At 36.0% G+C, this 22,932-nt stretch overlaps 2 protein-coding genes across 2 annotated transcripts; both read left to right on the plus strand.

The window, feature by feature from the left end:
- The first annotated feature begins 326 nt into the window (after positions 1-326).
- On the plus strand, positions 327-4,365 carry LOC149137509 (uncharacterized). The gene is made up of 2 exons (XM_089354537.1): positions 327-437; positions 2,419-4,365. The coding sequence occupies exons 1-2, from the start codon at positions 327-329 to the stop codon at positions 2,929-2,931; spliced, it is 624 nt and encodes a 207-aa protein (XP_089210663.1). The 3' UTR covers positions 2,932-4,365.
- Positions 4,366-11,046: 6,681 nt separating this feature from the next.
- Positions 11,047-14,915, plus strand: LOC149137510 (uncharacterized). The gene is made up of 2 exons (XM_089355038.1): positions 11,047-11,061; positions 14,382-14,915. The coding sequence occupies exons 1-2, from the start codon at positions 11,047-11,049 to the stop codon at positions 14,913-14,915; spliced, it is 549 nt and encodes a 182-aa protein (XP_089211164.1).
- Positions 14,916-22,932: the final 8,017 nt, after the last annotated feature.

Consider the following 22,932-nt stretch of genomic DNA (forward strand, 5'->3'; position numbering starts at 1 on the left):
GTGCGTGTTATTAATATGTCCAGGAATGCTAGTTGATTGTCTTTTTCCTTTTCCACTGTGAACGGTATGGATGGCTCTGTTGAGTTCACATGATCTAATATGATCCCACCATCCATACAGTGTAAAGGGTAATATTGCACTGTTATTCTTAAAGATCAACTGCAATTTCTTAACATTTACGTACATATAAACTTATTTCCAGAAACACGCGCTCTGAACACACGTAGTTTCAGGTTTAGTCCAGCTCATATAGGTTTAGACTTCTGCTCATATTAGGTTCATTCTTTCATCTGATGATACGTTGGGTCAGAGTCGTGTGACAAAGAATGTTTCTCAAGGAGCTGCCTTCCAAGTCTTATGATGTTATCAGGTGCAAGTATGCAAACTTGATCAAGGGATGCACTTCGGCACTTGGTGGTGAAAAGATGTTGCCAAAGGTATATGATGCAACATTCAAAAGCATTTTATATCGATGTTAAACCTCTGCCGTCTTGTTTTCGTTTTAGGTAGAGGTGATCTACATCACTGTTTATGTGGAAATTACGTGTGTTTGTTAGTATTTTTCGGCTTTTCATATCACTGGCTCGATCTCATCAAGCGACCAATATATGTGTGTATGTGTGTGTATGCATGTATTCGTGTATGTGTATGCATATATATATATGTATGCATGCGTGCACGTTTGTATGTATGTATTCTACATATCCATGTGCTTGTATCGTCATGTTTGTGTATTTGTGTGTTTGCGTGTTTGTATTCATGTTTGTGTGTTTGTGTGTGTGTATGTGTGTGTCTCTATGTGTATGTGTATCTCTGCCTCCTTGTGTATACAGGTTTTGGTATGTCTGAGTATGAGTTTGTGTGACTATGTATGTACGTCTGTTAGGTGTGTCTCCATGTATCCTTGTGTGAAGTCTGCGTGTGTGTATACGGTCATGTGTTTCAGTCTTCGTTTCTATGTATGTATGTATGTATGTATGTATGTATGTATGTATAGACCACCCACAATCATCTCGGTGGCAGAGAAAAGCACTGCAGAGCGTTGGAGTGGCTGGAACACACCCACCCAAGATCCCGAGAATAACAGTCCGGTGAAAAGAATGATCGCACATGCAATAGGAGCTAGCGTAAGAACCACATAGTAAAGTTTAACAAGAAACTATACATGCAGTTTCAAGGTGCAGCCATTGGTGTCTGTGTTGCTGGAGATGTGGTCTCCCTCTTCATGACTTGGTGGAACAGAAAACTAAAACAATTCTGAGCAGAACAATCCACTACTGTTTTACTTTACTGCAGTTATGTAGATGACATTAACATTCTAGTTAAGACAAACTCTAGTAACTGCAATGTCGAAACCGAGTGGAGTATAATGAAGAGCATCCAGCATGGAGCCGACTCCATCTACCAAAGTATCAAGGTAACGATAGATTACCCCACAGATTTGCACACAAAAAAAAACAAACAAAACAAAAAGAATGCAGATCCGATAACGGACAGAGTCAACGACTATTGAAAAGGTTGCAAGACGCAACGGAAATTTTAGTAAAAATAAATAAGTAAATAAGTGGAAATCGGTGAGTGTGTTAAATTAATAAGGCACTAAAAGAGAATTACTCTACTTAGACACAATAAAATATGCTTCAACACACGAATTCACATAAGGAATCTTGCAAACCAAATACAAAAACTGATATTCCAGTTCAAATACATTTAAGCTATAAATACCAACTGGAACTTCTAAGGAATTTATGTCTAACACCCTGTTATACGCATTTAGCTCAGATCACAGGACTGCACGGACTCATGTAACACTTTTTCCTGATCTCTTCTCTCATGCTTGCATGCTGAATGCTAAAGTTTTCATTACAAAAAAAGAGAAAACTAACTTTTGTGTATTTTTGTGTAAGAATTACTCGGTGGCTCAAGGTTTCTGGAGAAGATTGCGAAATCTACGCTTTGCTAAAATATTTTAAGAGCGAAATAATTATGTGTATTTCTCCAGTACATTTAGAAACAGTTTTAGTCAATGAATTTATGTCTTTTCCACATCACTTAATTGTTTCTAATTAAGATTTTAATGCTCACTAAAATCGCATGTGAACAAAATTTCTTGAATGTGTTGTGTATTGTAAGCATGTTATTTAATTAATACATCATTTCATTATATTTCACCGTTCATCATTTTCAGTGATGTCTATAAATAATTGTAAATATATCAAGCATATTAGAAATAAGGTATTCACTGTTTTCATTGACACTTGATTCGATATTCTCTACAATTTTCTGTTTGTAAGAATTCAGTCTTTTGTATAAAATCTAGCTTCTTTGAATTAGAGGATGATAAATATATTACTAATACATATCGTGTATTACACATTTATTTATGTTATTTGAGCTTAAATATTCTTTCTCTTATAGGTGCTCCCCCAGATTGTAATCTTCCTAGCCTTCAATGTCATCTTGTTTGTCTCTTCGGCGTCAATTCCAAGCCAATGTGAAATACCAAAATCTCTGAAAGTTCATTTCGAGAGTCTGCCCAGAGCAGACATGGGTAATAATTTTTTTCTACCCGTTGAATTACTTCGAGCCGAAAGTATCTCGACCCCACTAAGCGATGGAAATCTAACTTGCCCAGAATCTATTGATTCTTCCGGTAACATACGTGAGCGTTCAACCTGTCCTTGGTACCAGAAAACTACTTATAATTCAAGACTTTACTTTCCATCATATACTGAAGCAGTGTGTCCATGCAGTAATTGTCAGGACCGTGACAAGAATTATCAGTGTGCTACAATTTTTTCTAAAATAACTGTCCTCGAACGTACAGATGAATGTGTTGGTGAACTGTGTATATACAAACCAATTGTAGTTGATGTAGCAACAGCTTGTGTTTGCGCACGGAAAGTCAGCAAGCCAAGTAAAGGAAATTAAAAAAATATGAGGAAAGTGAACAGTAACGGAAAGTTATTCATGATCGTTTAAGTAGAGGACTATATGCTTAGTATATTTTGTACACATATACACGCGCGCGCGCGCATGCACGCACATACATACATATATGCATACATACGGAGACACACACATTATATGTGAATATATAAAATTACCTAATTACACGCATTATATACATACCTAACATACATATACACAAAACATATGTACACATATACGTGCATATATACATACATACACACACATACACACATAGATACATAATACATATATACATATATATATATATATATATACACATACATACATACATACATATACGTACACACGCTCGCATATTATACAATGTTAAACCATTGTTTATAATTATTTCCCTCTCCTTAGATCCTATGCAATAGAAAGTACCAGTGATATTCTACGACTGATTCAATCAAATATATTCTACTCGATTAAACTTTTAGCATTGTATCAGTGTATGAAACTCTAATTATCCAGTGACTCAAGTTCGAGGTTTCCTATATCGAGCCTATATGTCTAGTAGGTTCCTGCCACACATCTTTTTTACCCTACTCGGTTATATACACATTCTTAAAATATGTGTTTTCTTGAAGACAAATATATATCTACGTACGCTGGTTTATTTATTATCTAACCTCTTTGTACCAACGTGTTTGTATCCGTCCGTATTTCTCTGATACAAATTTCTATTGAAATTTCATGTTCCAAACTACGGAAAAATTATGACAGTTATTTCTGTAGATCTTTTCATTATTTTCAGTGTTAATTGACACGAAGTCAATGAATTTCCACAGAAATATGGCAGCAGAATTGTTATTATGATAACAAGAGTTAATTCTTGAATATATAGGACTTACTTGAACTGCAACTTAGAGGAAAGTTTGTCCCAGTTTAAGTATAAACCTTAATGGTTTTAGAAATCAAGTACAAAACGTACAAAGGTTACCGTGTACTACAACTTAAAATCACATTTGAGGTTTATGAAAAAATACTATGAATAATAAAACATTGTCGAAGCGTTAAGTAATTTTGGAGCAGTTCTTCAAGACCTCTTTTCCTATGTACAGCATCTTACAAAAGATGCAGAGTTCCATGCATGTTTTCTGTGTAACAATACATCACGTTATCGACCAGACAATCGGATGTTGCTATACACCGCTTTTTACAATGCTCTTCACATTGTTTTAACTTATGAACGATGCTATTCCGTTGGTTTGACAATCATATCAGCCTTCACTCTAAACGAAAATCCAGTCTGTCGCAAGGTTACCCATCTATTACTGGGTGGACGGGAGCACCGTAAAATGAAGTGTTTTGCTCAAGGCCGTAACACAAAGTCGGAATCTGAATCGAAACCACGATCTAGCGTTCGTTTGTTATTTACCTTAACTAGAAGATCACGAGCTTCCACAATAACGATATATATATATATATATATATATATATATATATATATATTAGCTCTCTCTTTCTCCCCCTCTCTCTCCAACCCTCTCTCTCTATATATATTATAAATATATATCGAGAGGGAGGTACGAATATACATACATATGTGTGTCTTTTGAGGCCTCCGTTACATTGGCAGACCTTCTGGCATACATTGCATTGAAAGGTGTGCACAGACATTTAGGCAGAGTAGTTTTTTTTATTATACATATTCTTATACGTATATGCATGAATATTTTTACTTATATATATATATATATATATATATATGTGTGTGTTTTATATTTAAATCTTATTTTATTTATATTCTTAAATTACACATCTTTTACTTCTTATAAATATATATACATATTATTATCATTATTATTAATATTTAAATCTCATTTATATTTTTAAATCACATGGCTTACATTTTCTTTTAATGAATGAATGAGCTACTCCGCGTCGGACACCGGAGTAATATTTGATCATTTTATAGAGTGCTCGGGTATTGGTTTGGTGTCTGCAATGTAATAGCTTACTTCATGGGCATGTAGAAGTTCTTTAACCTTGGTTGGTAATCTATCTAGAAGAAGGAAACCTGATGCCTTGGAAGTTCCTGGTTTTGTCAATTTTCATGTCATACCGGCGAAAGTCTTCTTGGGCCAATAGTTAGGGATAGTGCAGTGCAAGCTATACTCACTGAAAATTATTCATCTACACGCACACACATACACACACATATATATGCATATATAGATAAATGTTTACACACACACACATATATATATGAGTGCGTGTGTATGCATATGTATATATATATATGAGTGAATGTTTGCATATATATATATATACATATATATTTATATATGTATAACCCCCCCCCCCACACACACACACATACATATGAATACACAAGTGCATACAAGTACGCATACTTTTTACAATAGTATTCACATTCTTGATAGCATGTTTATTTATATATATTTTTTATATATTTGAAAATTAATATTTTGTTAATGGTAAATATTCACTTTTACTTCAATATTTATTTATTTATTTCTTACGTAATTTTCATTTTTTGTTTTACTTAATATAACAATTTTTGTATAGCCGAGTGTCGATTGTAAATATATCTAAATACATTTTACATCTGTATCAGATGCTTTTTATAATTCGTGAAACAAGAAGAGATAGTTATAAATTTGTACAATGTTGTAATTTAATTTATTAAATGTAGCTTTCTTTGTAACCAATAAAATACATTATTAATTCAAATCTTATTCGTCTTTATTTTCACTTCAGCATGTTTTTCTTTAACTTGTTATAGTAATCTAAACTGTGCACTGCTTAACTCGCTGATTCGATTTAATAATGGGCTACCAGATGTCTGAATGAATCCTTTTAAATCATTTTATATATATGTATGTGTATATATATATATATATATATATATATATATATATATATATATATATATATATATACACAGCAGAACTCGAGGCAATTCAGCGGCACTATACAAAAAAGATCGCCACAGTCCAACAGATGAACTACAGGGAGCGACTGAAGGCACTAGGTCTCTACTCCCTGGAGCGCAGGCGGGAGAGATATGTAATAATATACATATGGAAAATACTGGAAGGACTGGTGCCAAACTTTGGCATCAAGTACTACAGGAACGCCCGCACGGGTCGCCACTGCATGGTGCCAAAGGTACCGTCCACTGCATCTCACATAAGAACGAGATACTGCAGCAGCCTCGGTTTCAGAGGACCTCAGCTCTTCAATGCCCTGCCAAAACATTTGAGAGACATGCAAGACATGAATGCGGAGGTCTTCAAGACAAAACTTGACGCTTTCCTCTCCACGATACCAGACGAACCAATGGCTCGTAATGAGACGCAGTTTAGGGCAGCTGTGTCAAATTCTTGATTGGACCATCAAAACTCTTGATTGGACCATGTCAGGTGGGGGAGAAGAGCCATGCGAGGAACGTGAAAATCACGGTGGTGCACCAGCATGACCGCAGCCACTTGGCTGAAACACATAAATAAATAAATAAATAAATAAATATATATATATATATATATATATATATATATATATATATATATATATATATATATATATATATATACGTGTATATATATATATATGTAATATGTGGGACTGAGCCCGGAACCATGTAGTTGGGAAGAACGTTTCGCACCATACAGCCACGCCTGCGCTTATATATATGTGTGTGTGTGTGTGTGTGTGTATTCAAATATGAATTGGAAGCAGTTAGAGGTATATGAACAAAATCGAACACGTACACATAAGATATGTGTGTGTTATTAGTTCGTAGGTCGGTTGCGTTTTAGGCATAAGAGAATATATTCTCAAATCACCGAACTATATATTGCTTAATGCTCGAAGTGTATAAGCAAAATCGAATACACATCGATGTCTGTCGCTCCGGAAAATGGTCCTGTGTGATTTGTCTAGCTTGCCTGTGATTTACTTGAGGATGTTTTTAACACCAGGCGTATTGAGAACATATTCTCTTACGCCTAAAAGGCAGCCGACCCACGGACTAACAAGAAACACCTTGTGTATGGGTGTTCGATTTTTATTTATATACTTTGAGGTGCTGGTTCTGATTCGTATCTGAATTTTTTCCATGGCACGAAACGTTCGTATATGCCAGTAGATGGTTCTCAAACCATTTAATATATAGTCATAGGAGAATTCACGAAAAAAACAAGAGACGAAGACAGGTGGTGTAAACAACAAATGGATGTATTAGTATAACGCTCGAGAATAGAGAAAGTCTTTAACGTTTCGAGCCTACGCTCTATTCCCGAGCGTTATACTAATACATCTATTTGTTGTTTACATCACCTGCCTTCGTCTGCTGTTTTTTCGTGAATTCTCCCATACATAGCACACGCTCACATGGTCGCACCAGCTAATCCTGTTTCTAATCATCACACACGAATTTCTGGACTCTCTACCTTTTTGCATTCTGGACTATTTATTCTGGACTTTTTTATTCGGAACTTTGCACTCTCCGGTTGCACCTCTTCTGCTTACGGATTACGCTGTACCTATCTACTGATAATATATAGTCATAGTCGGTGATATTGCTTGCGGTAGGCCTAGTTTGGCACGCAGTATTGAAAAGTCACAGTGACGAAAGGTCGATGTCGGTTGCTCCGGAAAAGGGACCTATCTATAACTTACTTTCAGGTTTTTTAACACCAGGCACATTCAGCTCTATTTATGCAGCTGATAAGGAATATGTTGGCTTTTAGTGAACAATTACTGTACACTTCTGGCAACAGTAACACTTGTGTATGAAATTCAAAAATGGCGATTGATGGAAGTTAAAAATTTATCAATAAAGACGTGAGTCGCTTTTCATGCTGGTACAGTGTTGTCTTCGCGCTTGGGTGTTGTTTTCCTTTACATGATATTTAAGGAATATCTTGTAGGTCTTCTTACGACTCCTTCTAATAATTCTTTATATCTTAGTTGTAAAGGTATCACAAATGTATCAGAAAAGGCCTGAATCATTTTCACATTCACGAAACATCCTGGAAAAAATAAGAAAGAAAATTTTCTCCTTTGAAACATAGAAGTGCAAAAATTCCCCCTCTAATTATTTCCGATGGAAAGGAGTATGGACAATATTATACCAATGCAAACTGTGATAGTTTTTCAATGTGATATATTTTCCCAATGATAACTACTCAGGTGTTCTAAATATATGACACAACAGTTACAGAACTGCATAGATATTCTACATATTGGAAAGTAAATAAAATTATTTTAAAAATACAAACTGACAGAACTAGCAACAACATCTAAAGTTCTCTCCTAGTGAGATAATGAGCCTAGCGGTGCATAATTATCTTGACTTGTGAAAGAAAATAAATAATATTAGATGGCTCCGGTGTGCTCAAGATAAACTCTGGTGTTCTCTCATTAAGCACCCCCTGTCAAAATTTCCAGTGTTTACTCATTAAATATTCTCCAGGCTCCTTTCGTTAAACGACTTCACCCCCCGGTGATCTAGTGTTAAACTTTCCTGCGGTGAACTCCAGTTAAACGTTCTTTGGTGTCATTTTTATTATTTATGGTTCAGGAGGTATAATGAGTGTTTCTTTCCTTAAAACACCGTGGAGGACATGACCAAGAATTTTCAAGCTCAACAGATGATGAACAAAATACATAATATGAACAAAATAGTCCCAAATTAGCAAGGATGTCTGCAATTCCAAAGTTTTCGTGGGAACAAAAATGTGGTAGATTTAAAGCACCATGTGTCCAAGCTATCTAATAATAGGCAGACCTTTAAAAAAAAAAAAAAAAAAAAAAAAAAAAAGAAATGGAGGCTTAAGAAGATTCGACAAAATGTGTGAATAAAATCTGTATCCTACAGAAAACATAATGGGTTTCAAAGTAGTGTGACCGACTAACGAGAACAATATACACGTTTATCAGAGCGTATTTCAAAATTCTAGGTAAAATACTTTCGAAAGACACTCTCAAACCTGCGGATGACAGAATATGATTGTCGAAGTGCTCACCAAGAGTTTATTAAGAGACGAAAGAAAGTTAATATGAGCACACAAAGACTTTACTAAGCCACTCAAATTAGTGAATGCTAACAGGTACCGTTACGTGCTTCAGAACTCAATAGTTGAGGATGTACATATTTTTTTGTCTATACTGGAGAATATTTTCATATCTCCATGGTGGTGATGATTAAAAGTAGTGAATGATGGCATCATCGTCGGTGGAGTATATATGGTTTGTTAGAAGTTCTTTAGTGCACAGCGAGTAATGCGATTTGAAATGTTATCAGATAAGTACCACAAGACAGAGACATGGATGTCAACTTAGAAACATGAGGTCTCCTCCTATCTCTGCTGATGGTATTGTAACTTGAAAACTAGAACCGTCTCCTCTTTACTGGGAGCTATCCGATTTAGAAACAGCTACACACAAACATTTATATCTGTCTGATCTCACCCACTAGCCACCGCAATAATTACTAAACTGGCAGAATCGGTAGCACGCTAAGCAAAATACCTGGCGGCATTTCGTCCATCTACGTTCTGAGGTCAAATGCCGCCGGGGTCGACTTCACCTTTCATCCTTTCGGGGTCAATAAAATAAGTGCCAGCTGAGTACTGGGCTCGATCTTATCAACTTAGCCCCTCCCCTCAAGTTACTGGCCTTTGCCAAAATTTAAAACCAATAATCACAACGGCTAGTACTCAGTATATTCCTTCGTAGAACATCGGTACTCTACAACTCTCCCACAGTATATCTTTTCCCTGCAGTTGTCGACTGGAAATGCTAACTGCATCAGTATCAAGAGGAACTCTTCCTGTATGACAATCGCCAGTCTTGGGACGCCTGTGAAGTTTATGGCACGCAGACTTCTGAAAGTAATGAACCTGCACTGCTCCACGCTTTATATTCGCAAACAGACACCCGTCCTAGATTATCTACATCGTCTTAGAGTAGCTATGGAAAGAACCATAATTTTTCGTTTCTTGAAATTTCTCATCGTCCCAATAATACCGTTCGAATTACTCTGACGATCTTCTCTTTTCGAAAACAATTTAAATATTTTAGATATCTTAAGCTTACCATAAAGTTATTATTTAAACCAAGTTTAGACCTCTCTGATTACAATAAAAATGGAGGCTGTATGTATATTAATTAATGTATTAACTGGTGACGTATATTCGGTAGTTATGGCACAAGAGAGACAACGTAGCACATCAGAGATTATGTGTATTAATGATTCTTGTATAATAATATATACTTCTAAACTTATTCCTAGCAAATGTAAAAGCTGCTCCGAAACCTAAGATAATATTGTAATGAAGAAGAGTTGTAAATTAATATAACTTAAAATGGTTGTTCAACCATTATTTGGAGATAAAAACTATTTGTGTTTATAAATGGAAAGCTTAGCATGTGACAATTTTACTGCTAAAGAATATGTTTAAAGCATACACAACCCTAGGTGTTTGCTGGATGGCTACTGTTGAACGCCTTTGTTTCTATTTCTATTCCGTCAGAACTACGATTGGGTTAAGCATGAACAACGAAAACATTCACAACTTAACAAATGATTTGCCTCAGTTAGAGCTGAACACTTCACCACGCACAAAGACACACACACACACACACAGACAAGCCTACATGCGCGCGCACATGAAACTATGAATATACAACAGAATGATGTAAGAGTTATCATTTTTGTATTACTGTATAAATCGTAGCAACGCTGACCCGTTCTGTATCCATTGTTTGTGGATATAACGTTGAAACAAATTAACAAATTATAAAAGATATTTCTTGCTTACTTTAGGTCCTCCCTCTGTGTACAAGTCGAAGCAGTCTTCTCACTTGTTAGTTCCATCTGTTACAAAAATCAATTAATTTATTCGCCTTACATTGTTTCATGTCATGTCGGATTTCCTCTGCCTCGACTGGTTTTCAAGACTTATATAAGTAAATCTAGGACAGCTGATAACATTTCAAAAGCGTATCACATTGAGGAACGAACCCCCTCGGGTTTCAGTCGTAAAATATCGTATTGTTTTCCTTGATTTTTCAATTTTCAACTGAAGAATCAGTATAATGAAGAAAATTTCAGTAAGTAAACTTATGCTAATTACCTCATCTGATGTATTTCAGAATACGTTTACATACATACATACATACATATGTCATACATACATACATACATACATACATACATACATATGTCATACGTACTGTGTCATACGTACCCAGACGTTCTCACCAGATGCTTCCTCGACGTCATTTTGTCTAATTTCAAACCGACGTATGGAGTATTCTTTTAAACCCTGTTTTAAAATACCATAGCCCACTCGAATAGGGAGTCGTTGCCTACCTTGCCTAATGTAGCCCACGGTTGCTGGCGTAGCTTTGCAATAAGAAGCCTACTTCTCAACCACATAGTTCCTGGTTCAGACGGAAACTGAAAGAAGCTCGTTGTATATTAATATGTACAATATCAATGCGTGTATCTTTGTGTCTGTGTTTGTCCCCGCCATCACTTGACAATCGGCGCAGGTGTGTTTACGTCCCATAACTTAGTGGTTCAGCTTACGGGATCGATAGAATAAGTACTAAGCTAAAAAATACTGTCCTGGCGTCGATTTGTTCGACAAGTACTGCTGAGGTGGGTACCTCAGTATGGCTGAAGTTACATGACTGAAACAAGTAAAAGATAAATAAAAGAATGCAAGTTGATGTTTGCAATCGTTTAGGACGCTAGCAGAGATTGTGGCAAGGCCTGCTGCCGAATCGAATTTAATTTTATTAATTGTTGCAGTGATTTCATTAGTGCTGAGCGTTATACATGGGAGGATATGTGAGGATTTGCATAATCAATATGGCCTACTTCGATCTCACCGAAATCACTTTAGATCAACCAGTATTGCTTCTGTAGAACTTCCACCATATATTTGGCATCATTGTGAAGATTTTGTATTCATCGATTAGGAGGCTATGAAGGGAATGTAGCCCAAAGCGCAAGCTGTTATTCCTTTGACAAATCAAAAGAATGAAAGCTTTGGTATTGCACAGGCCACACTTCATCGGCGGTCCTTAAATATTTATAAATGTATATATAAGTGTATATCTATATGTATGTATTTATGTATGTCATTATCCAGTTATTTCAAGATTTCTTGCAAAAAGAGAACGAACCGGTTTCTAACCTAGATCAGATCCAAGGCTCCTTCATTGGAATTTCAACATCAACAACAGAGTATTTTTGTATGTATGTATGTATGTATGTATGTATGTATGTATGTATGTATGCTATCAATCAGTTTCATTTCTGTATTTCTTGTCCATAGAGAAAGAGCCGGACTCTAACATAGATTCAAGGCTCCTTCATTGGAACTTTTATCAACATCATCTAGGTATTTGTGCATATGTGTGTGTGTGTGTGCAGTATTTGGTGTTAGTGTATGCGCAGATTTGTATGTTTGTTTTATGGATGCGTTTTTATGTTTATATTTTCATGTCTAGATGCATGCATATGTATTTATGTGCTAAATTTTTGGAACGTATGTATGTATGTATGTATGTATGTATGTATGTATGTATGTATGTATGTATGTATTCTCATGCGTAAAGTTGCATATCTAGCCATGCTGCCCCCCCCCACACAGACACACTCACAATACACAAATGATAAACTTCTGGAGAGTTTTACAGATTTTTACAGTTCCAAAGATGGATTAGATCTGTAGTCTTCGAATTAGCTTTCTCCTTCCTGGTTTTTAGAAAGCCGAAAGACAGAACTGCTGAGAAGAGCTTTCACAAAATGTGTGTCGGCTTTGCTTTTATAAATGTGCAAGCGCTTTCCGTTCTTAACGTTTTCAAGCACTTCTAAAAAAGGTTTCTTTTCTCAATCTTAACTCCCTGAGAAAATAAAACAATCCTCTCTTCAAATATAACTGTATCAAGGAATTTCAAAAACACGCTAAATATATATGTCTATATATACACCTGACTAAGCACATAAATGTGAAACGAGGTGGGAACAAACAGTACCCGAATAATGGAGGTAGATTAATATGCTTTATTATTAAAACTGCAAAAACAGCATTTCTATATTTTGTGATGTGATTGCAGCTTTAATAACACACACACACACATGCACACACACGCACACACACACACACACACACACACACACACACACACACACATACACACACACACGCACACGCACACACTCATACACGCACACACAGCAAATTTAGTCCCTCCTGATACTCAAACCATTCGCACGTTCGGTGATCTATGATTTCTTGCTGGATCATACCATGAAGGCGAATTCTTGTGAATCACGTCCTCAACAAATGCGTGTAAACTCCAATATTCACTTTATGGTCCTTCACCGCCATTCTTCTTTACAGCAAAACTCTACAAATATCCAACTTTACGTTTAAGTTCTTTGATAAATTTCCGCATGGAATAGTTATCCGTAGACTCTTCACTTCAAACCTTTGCGGACAACATGAGCGGAAAGAGTATATAAGAAAGATTGTAATCATACTGCATATCCTAAGTTTCTACATTTTGCTGTATATCATGCTATAAATCAAATGAAATTTTGTAATGCTCGGGGAAGAAAGCGCTTTATCAAATAACGATTGTTTATTTAGGAATTCACACACATAAGCGCAGGCATGACCGTGTGGTTAAGAAGTTTGCTTTACAACCATGTGGTTTCGGGTTAAGTCGCACTACGCAGCGCTTCCGTAAATGCCTTCTGCTATAGCACCTGGCCAACCAACGCCTCGTGAATGTATTTGGTAGACTGAATTACACTCACTTACACACAGACACACATGCACACACACGCACATACACGCACACATACACACATGTATACAAGTATACATGTTATATATACGCGCGCGAATATACTTGTCTTTGTGTTTATGTTTCTCTCTTACTTCCGGTTGACGACGGGTGTTACTTTGTTTTAGCTTGGTAACTTAGCGGTTCGGCAAAATAAACCGACAAAATAAGTACCAGACTTAAACAAAATAAGTAGAAGTTGATTTGTTCGATTATAGCCTCCAATGAGGGCTCAGTCCAATGATTGAAACACTGAAAGATAAAAGATAATAGAAATCGGTTTCATTTTCCCTTTCTACTTAGAACATATCTCGACTGCTTTACCAATGAACCCATAAAATATATTTTAAATATATATTTGTGACTTATCTTTTTCTTTCTGAGATATTTAACTTACCATTGATCATTCATTGCATGCTCAGAGGCAAGTCTCTGTAATGTAGACTCTCATAAAATGTCTTATGTTTATAAATGTTTAATATTCTTGTTAAGCTTCTTTTTTTTTTTTTTTCCTTTATCATGTTGTGGTATGATACATTTCTTTATCATATATATCTTTCTCACAGATTGCCGCCCAAATTGTAATTCTCATTTTCAACTACGACATTACTGTATCTTCAAGAAGTGGGGAATGTAAAAAACGCAATGACTCGAATGCATCATACGAAAGTCTGTTTATGAAATCCATTGGCCACAATTTCTTTGTACCTCCTTCGATGGTTCCCCACGAATTCTGCGACCCACCACTTACTGCTGGAGTAAAAAGCTGCTCGCAATTTCTCCCTACTAACAAAATAGCCAGGGAAAGATCAACCTGTCCTTGGTACGTGACCATTATTCATGATCCAACAATTTTCCCTCCCCGTCGAACTGAAGCAGTGTGCCGCTGTGAAGGGTGTATCGAATCGTACCGTCATCACAAATGTGTAACTGTGTTCACTAAAATGACTTTTCTCAAGCGTACACCTGAATGTATTGATGGACTGTATATGTATGTCCCATTGGTGATGGACGTGGCCGTTGCATGCACGTGCGCGGCGAATATCGAAAAGGTCGATAATGCTTCGATATATGATTATGTTTATGATACTGAAATTTAATCTGAACAAACGTTATAACGGCTATTGTAAGCTGCGTATAATGCAAAGTTTGTTTATCAGATTACACAGACAGACAGACAAACAGACAGACACAGACACACACACATACGTAAGTATAATGTATTTGAAACATTATAGACACGTATCAGAAATTATTCTTTTATTATTTCATCAGTGCATGCAATTTGATTTTTAAAACAAATTGTCGATATTTTTGCCGTTGGCACGTATCATAAGATGAATATCATTCGATAAGAAAAAAATAATAATAATAATAAAAAACTACCATAATAGTTTTGCTCTTGAACACAAATATATTCTCCTTTTCACAATCGATTTCGGCTAGTGCAATGGCAGTTGCTTATTACAAATGCATTTTTTTTTTTTAATTATTTCGAGCAAACTTGCGCTGAAAACTCGATGATTGACTTTTATCGATAACAGTTCGCCACAAAAGCAGTTATATACAATTCAATAAACTACATTGTTTGCCGATAGTTTACTTCATTGGTGCAAGTAATCAATATTTAAAACCTGAAGGTTACCAAGAAAATCGTTATTCTAATAATTTTTTTTAGAAACTATATTATTTTCTTCGTTTCTTTAGTCTACTGCAATTACAGGATTAATTGCATTTCAGAGGTACAGCTTCAAATGTTTAGTTATTGATATCGACCCAAGTGACCCACCCAAGTGCATGCGTCAATCAAGTGCTATTTTTATTTATTTAAACCTATCTGTCGAACCGCTTGTGATAATAGTTTTTAGTGTCACTGAAAAACCTGTGCCGTCACATTCACTCATGCAGTAATTCTACAAGGCATATAAATAAATTTCGGCAAGTAAACTATATGGAGCGAATATGTCAAGATACCAATATACGTACATAAATATATATCAACAATAATAATAATAATAATGAAAAGGATTATTACGAAGTGCCATAGCATTACCTTTAATTCTTTTTATATATAAATAGCCTTACACAGACCTACACATGTTTCAAAAACACCGACTAGTAAACGTTGCAAGTTTACTATAACACTGGCGCAGATGTCCTATTATAGGTATCTCTGATGTGTATTAAATGTACACTGTTGACTAATTTTTTCTCGCTAGACCACCGGTAGCAAATTGAATTTCTAAATTTTTTTTTTGCTACCCTGACATTTATTAATTATGATAAAATGTTTTTTTGGCTAATTTCTGAAAAATCGGCATTCTTTGTATTTGCTGCCGATAAGGTATACTACACATGCGCGATAAGTTTTGAAAAATTAAACATATATGCACAAGTCATGTTTTCTATGTAGTGCCTCGTGTGTATATGTTAATCTAGGCTATTCCGCTGATGATAGTTGGCCTTGCAAAGTAATTTGTTTTGCTAAAATAACTTGAAACCTGGTTCGGAACATAGATGGTAAATGTTTTTATTTTTCATTCCCTTTCGAAATTATCCCTAATTGTGGTGGAGAGCTTTAGTTGCTCTTTCTAGCGGGTCAGATTTCCTATTATAGGCATCTCTGATGTGTATAAAATGTACACTGTATATTATATACATATATATATATATATATATATATATATATATATATATATATATATATATATATATATGCATATATACACACAGACACACACATATATATGTATATGCATATATACTCACAGACACGCACACATACACAGACACACACACGCACGCGCGCGCGCACACACACACGCACACACACACACACACATATATATACACGATACTTATTGAACGATGGAACAGGCAAACTGTCTGAAAAATATGAATTGTCCACGTGACATTGTTATGGTTTAAAATTCGATCTAGAACAATCTAGTGGAAATGTAAATTCTCAGCAGTTATATAAGCCCACAACTCTTCTACCTGTAACTAATAGTATGATAAGTGCCAACGTAGGAAACTCTCGGACCTTGAGTTACTGTCTTATTTCTGCTAAATATTAATAAAAATATACATATACTCATATTTTGAGTTCTGTTTTTCCTGTGTGCTTTAACATATCACTCAAGAGTGAAAATGTCAAAAATATATTAAACAGCGGCATGGATGAGGTTGGAACTGGTCACAGTGTATAGGACGCTCAGTGTTGACTCTTTATGATAACAGTCCCCTTCTATTTCCTCAGATAGACGCCTTCTATTTGATTTGGACAGTTTATTCTTTTCAAAACTTTTGCATTTAGCATCATATCCTTTCAGTCTAGCCTTTAACGCTGTCACTCTTTGTGACAATTCTGAGCCGTGGTTAGCAACCCGCCTAGTGATGGTATCACGATGAAAATACTGGGGATTGCACAATCTTACAAATGCTACCTTTAAAAGAGTAATGACAAAATCAAATAGATATCACAACAGCGCTAACGGGGCCATAACTGTTAAGAGTAGGTCTCGCGTACGACAGGCAATGATCAACTGATCAAACTCCGGCAAGTCGTCATCAAGCCACTGATCAGGACTAGAATCGAGATCAAAATTGCAAAAGACAAAAGATGAAATGGGGAAAAGATGTAAACAAGCTTGTAATTGAATGCTGGCTATGAAGTGAGCCAAATAAAACAGCTTTTATTAAACAAATCAAGAGAATATGGAATGACAAAGGAGCTTTTCAAGCATTCGCGCAGTGATTAATAGTTTAGGCAAAGACAGTTCGTATGAACGACTGTATTACAGGATCAGAAGTTGAAGAAATTCATAGAAGCAGCAGCCACAGAAAGTGGCAATGAAGAGGTAGGAGATGAAGAATATGAAAAAGAAAGAAATCGCTATGTGCCTGAGGATGCTGATGGAGTAAATAATGCAGATGATCTAGGAGGATAAGTGATAGTAAATACTACGCAGACTTGAATGACGAAGAAAAAGAGATTCTAGAAATGCTGCAGGGTAAAATGTACGGCATGAAAATGGACTACCACCAAATGTAAGATATATGGACAGAGGAAAAGTAAAGAGAGACACAGGCAAAGTAAATGGCGTTTTGAGCTTGGTTAAGAACACATTAGTGAAACAAGCCAGCTAATGATTGCGGCTGCTAATTCTGTAGCTGACATAATGGGATACAAGTGGAAAACTGAAGAAATGAAAGGAAATGAAAAGAAAGAACCAATCTGATAGAAGAGAATACGAATGCAGTTGGAAAATACATGGAAAGAACTGGGTCAAGAGTAATGAGAGGAGATCTCAAGAATGAGGTAGAAATCAGAAAATGGACAGAAGAGGTTAGAAGAAAGGGTAAAGCAAACAGTACATGAAGAATTGTCACAAAGGGTGACAACATTAAATGTCAGAGTGAAACGATATGATGATAGATACAAACATTTTGGAAAAAAAAAACTGTTCCAATCAAATTGAAGGCATCTATTTGAGGAAATATCAGGGGGACTATCATCAGTAACTGATTCTTGATGGAGAAGAAAGTAAAATATTTGGGGAAGAACTGCGGAACTGGTCGGCGAGGTATAAAGCAAGTGCAGAGTGTCAACTATGCCAAGACAAAAGGACGTCAGAATTGATATATGCATTTAGTGAGACTGAAATTTTAAAAATAGAAAATTAGAAAGGACTTGGCCCAGATGGAATACAAAGGTATTGGCTAAAGTACTTTACACAGCTGCATGAAAGAATAGCTGCACAACTGTATGATTACCTTCAGCAAGGTCATGCCCCTCCCTGGATGATAAGCGGACGAACTTTGTTGTCTCAAGGAGTCCTTGAAACTTGAAAGGTAACTTGGCATCAAACTTCCGACCTATAACTTGTTGACTACTTAAGTAGAAGCTTATGACTGATGTCTTAGCGGGAAAGTTATATAATCATCTGGAAAGTAACAATTTACTTTCAGAAGAACAGAAGGATGCAGAAAAGACGGTAGGGCACAAAAGACCACGTATTAACTGATAAAATCAAAATTAGAACTTGTAGATGCAGATTGTTGGGACTAAATGTAGCATGGTTACTGTATAAGAAAGCATATGACAAGGTACCGTACAGTTGCATAAATAAAACAATGATCATATTTGGAATAGCGGAAATGGGAGAAATTGCTTAATGAAAGTGTGAACATTGGAACAGTAAATTGATTGGCGGAAAACAAAGACTTGGGAAAGTGAATATCAGACGGGGTATATTTCAAGCTGATAGCTTATCTCCATTACTATTTGTATTGACCTTTATGCCGCTCAGTGCTCCAGCATGGCTGCAGTCAAATGACTGAAACAAGTAAAAGAGAAAAAGAATAGCTTACGATTTGGTGGAAAGGATATGATCGGGTAAAATCATCTCCTTTTTATGGATGATATAAAGTTTTATGCGAAAAATGAGAAGCAGCTTGATAAGCTTGTACCTACTGTCTGCATTTTCCCAAATGATGTCGATATGGAATTCAGGATTGAAATGTGCGTTATTATGAAAATGAAACTAGGAAAATTTGAAGGAAGGAAACCAGGGAATTGAGATGCCAAATGGTCAAACAATAAATGCGGTTGAAAAAGGACAGTGGTATAATTATTTGGAGCTACTGCAGGCAGACGAAATGAAACGCGAAGCAGTAAAGAAAATCACTAATAGGAAGCATAAAAGAAAAATATTATAGTCAAAACTGAATTTTTAAATTATTGAAGCAATAAATGTAAGAGCAGTAACGGTAATCAGATATGAAACTAGAATTGTAGATTGGACCAAAAAAGACATACAGACACTTGACAGGAAAACTAGAAAGCTGTTGACAAAGTGTAGAGCCCACCATACGAAAGCTGATGTCAACCAGCTGTACGTGAAGAGAGACCAGGATGGAAGAGGTTCAATTGCTATGGAAGTGTATACAGATGAAAAAAATGTCTACTACAATATTTACAGAACAACGCAGAGAAATTACTAAAGACAGTTAATAAGGAACAGGTGATCAAGTTTAGAATAGAAGAAAAGGTAAAAACTGAAATTCAAAGAGAGCATTTTAAACAGATTGCAGAGAAACCTTTGCATAATCAGGTTTGGAGAGCAACCGAGGATGTATGTGAAAGAAAACGCTTCACTTTTTAACAGAAAGGACAATGAAAAAGAAAAAAAAAAGCAGAGGCCCTAGTTATAGCAACGCAAAATCAAGCGATAAACATAAACTTGAGAAAATATGAATATAGGGTGAAGATTTCAGAAAAGAGTACAGTCTGTGGAATTTGGAATGGGACAGTGGCACAAATTGTTGCAGAATGTTCCAAGTTGGCACAGAGAGAATATAAAAAATGTAGGCATGACCAAGTTGTGAAAATTTCACACTGGAAGCTTTGTAAGAAAAGAGGATTTGAAGCTGGAGCAACATGGTATAATCATCGTGTCGAAGGTGTGATGGAGTTGGAGAAATGCAAAGTTCTATAGGATTTTCCTATTCAGACAAATAAGAAGATAGAAAACCAAAGACAAGACATAGCAATTATAGACAAAGAAAAGTGAAGTCTGCTAACTAATTTAATCCCTCATGTCCGATTTATTCCGCGATTCTAAAGAAAGAGTATGAAAAACACAAAAAAATACAATCTCTTAAAATTGCACGTTGCAAGAATTTGGAGAATAAAAACTGTTAATTATGTGCCCGTAATAACTGGTGCTTTGGGAACTGTAAGTAGAAGTATAGAGAATGGTTGAATTAGATTGGCATAGGATGTCCTATAGAGTTTCTATAGAAAGATTGCCACTTAGCGACCGGAAAGTTTCTGAGGAGGGCTTTAAGTAATTGAGAGATTATTTAACGCTTGTGGATACTTAACGCTACAGATCGTAACACACGTTGCCCACACAATTTCTACCAGGAATAAGAACGAACCTGAATCAAATCACAAATGGTGATGATGATGATGATAGTAAATAATAATAATAACTAGCCGGACCCGTGAAAAATCCACGGAAAACATAAAAAATGTAAGCATCTGTAAACAATGTACTGGTGCCATGAGAAATGTTTGTATAGTATGACTATCTGTCTTTACGTCCTGAGTTCAAATTCTGCCGTGGTCGACTTTGTCTTTCATCCTTTCGGGGTCGATAAATTAAGGACAAGTTGTGTACTGGGGGTCAATCTAATCAGTTAGCGCTCCACGACAAAATTTTCAGGCCTAGAAAATTATATTATGGCAGCTACAGAATATAGAAAGTAATGTAACTCCAATGACTATATAATCCAACCAAAATATCTCAGTTACCCAAACGTAAACAGAATTGCTATTTAACCTTAAAATACATCGAACATATTCAAAGAACCTTCTTGGTTTAGTGGTACAGAAAGTTTTTCTGGTATTCTATTACTTGTTTCAGTCATTTGACGGTGACCATGCTGGAGCACCACCCTTTAGTCGAAGAAATTGACTCTTGGATTTATTCCCTGTAAGCCTGGTGCTTATTCTATCAGTCTCTTTTGCTGAACAGCTAAATTACAGGGACGCAACGTACCAACATCGGTTGTCAAGCAATGGTGGTGGTGGGACAAACACAGACACAAACACACGCACACATAGATAGATAGTATGGCGGCGAGCTGGAAGAACCGTTAGTACACCGGGCGAAATGCTTAGCGGTATTTCGTCTGCCCGCTACGTTCTGAATTCAAATTCCGCCGAGATCGACTTTGCCTTTCATCCTTTCGGGGTCGATTAAATAAGTATCAGTTACGCACTGGGGTCGATATAATCGATTTAATCCGTTTGTCTGTCCTTGTTTATCCCCTCTGTGTGTAGCCCCTTGTGGGTAGTAAAGAAATAACACATAGATAGATAGATAGATAGATAGATAGCCATCTATTTGTCTATATAGCTGTCTTCTTTTCACTCATTTGTTTCTTCCACCAAAGTGGTTGTTTGGACCTCTGCATTGGACCTTTGAAATGCAAGTAGATGCTTAGCCACAACGAATTTAAAGTAGAGTTTCAAGCAACTATAATGCTGAAACTCACGTAGCAACACACGACAAAGCTTTTGTTTAACGTATTTTCTCAATTATATGCATATTTATACACATTATGTATACATGCATAGACGCACACACACACACATATTGTGCTTTTCGTTTGACAAACAAGAGAACAGAAACATTAACCTACCTATATATATTTCGTGTTACGCTAAGAAGAGTTGCACAGTACCAAAATTTTGAATTGAAGTCAAATATAATATACTACAAATCGTAGTTAGGTTTAATTATACTGGCATCCATTACGTAGATCAATAAGTTGGATTACACTTTTAACTAAAACATTAAAAAATTTTCATCAATTTTTTTTTTATACATTCAAAATGTTTCAACTGCGGAATGTGTACGTGATGGAAACATTTCCTATCGTATATTACACAAACCAGGAGTGGCTGTGTGGTAAGTAGCTTGCTTACCAACCACATGGTTCCGGGTTCAGTCCCACTGCGTGGCACCTTAGGCAAGTGTCTTCTACTATACCCTCGGGCCGACCAAAGCCTTGTGAGTGGATTTGGTAGACGGAAACTGAAAGAAGCCTGTCGTATATATGTATATATATATATATATGTATGTGTGTATATGTTGTGTACCTGTGTTTGTCCCCCAACACCACTTGACAACCGAGTCTGGTGTGTTTACATCCCCGTAACTTAGCGGTTCGGCAAAAAGAGACCGATAGAATAAGTACTAGGCTTACAAAGAATAAGTCCTGGGGTCGATTTGCTCGACTAAAAGGTGGTGCCCCAGCATGGCCGCAGTCAAATGACTGAAACAAGTAAAAGAGTAAGCCAGAAACTTACGCATTAAAATGTTTCAAAGTATCAAAACTTGGTTTGATTTCCTTATTACAGTTATATATATTAATTGACTCTGTCTGATGAAATTCTGATTTGAAATTTCTATATAATTGATATAAGCAAATAAAACATGTGCAATGTCGAGTAAATAATACCCGACCAAATTCTTTAACTTTCTGTTTATGTGTGTGTGTGTGTGTGTGTGTGTGTGTGTGTGTGTGTGTAACCATAAAGCA

This window comes from Octopus bimaculoides, chromosome 1 (assembly GCF_046866305.1).
Source record: "Octopus bimaculoides isolate indiv1 chromosome 1, ASM4686630v1, whole genome shotgun sequence".
Taxonomy (NCBI): Eukaryota; Metazoa; Mollusca; class Cephalopoda; order Octopoda; family Octopodidae; genus Octopus; species Octopus bimaculoides.

Bases quoted from the DNA above. Each gene is read 5' to 3' on its own strand.
- LOC149137509 (XM_089354537.1), top strand. From the start codon at position 327: ATGTTTCTCAAGGAGCTGCCTTCCAAGTCTTATGATGTTATCAGGTGC. The intron at 438-2,418 runs GTATATGATGCA...TTTCTCTTATAG, and splicing joins GTGAAAAGATGTTGCCAAAG to GTGCTCCCCCAGATTGTAAT.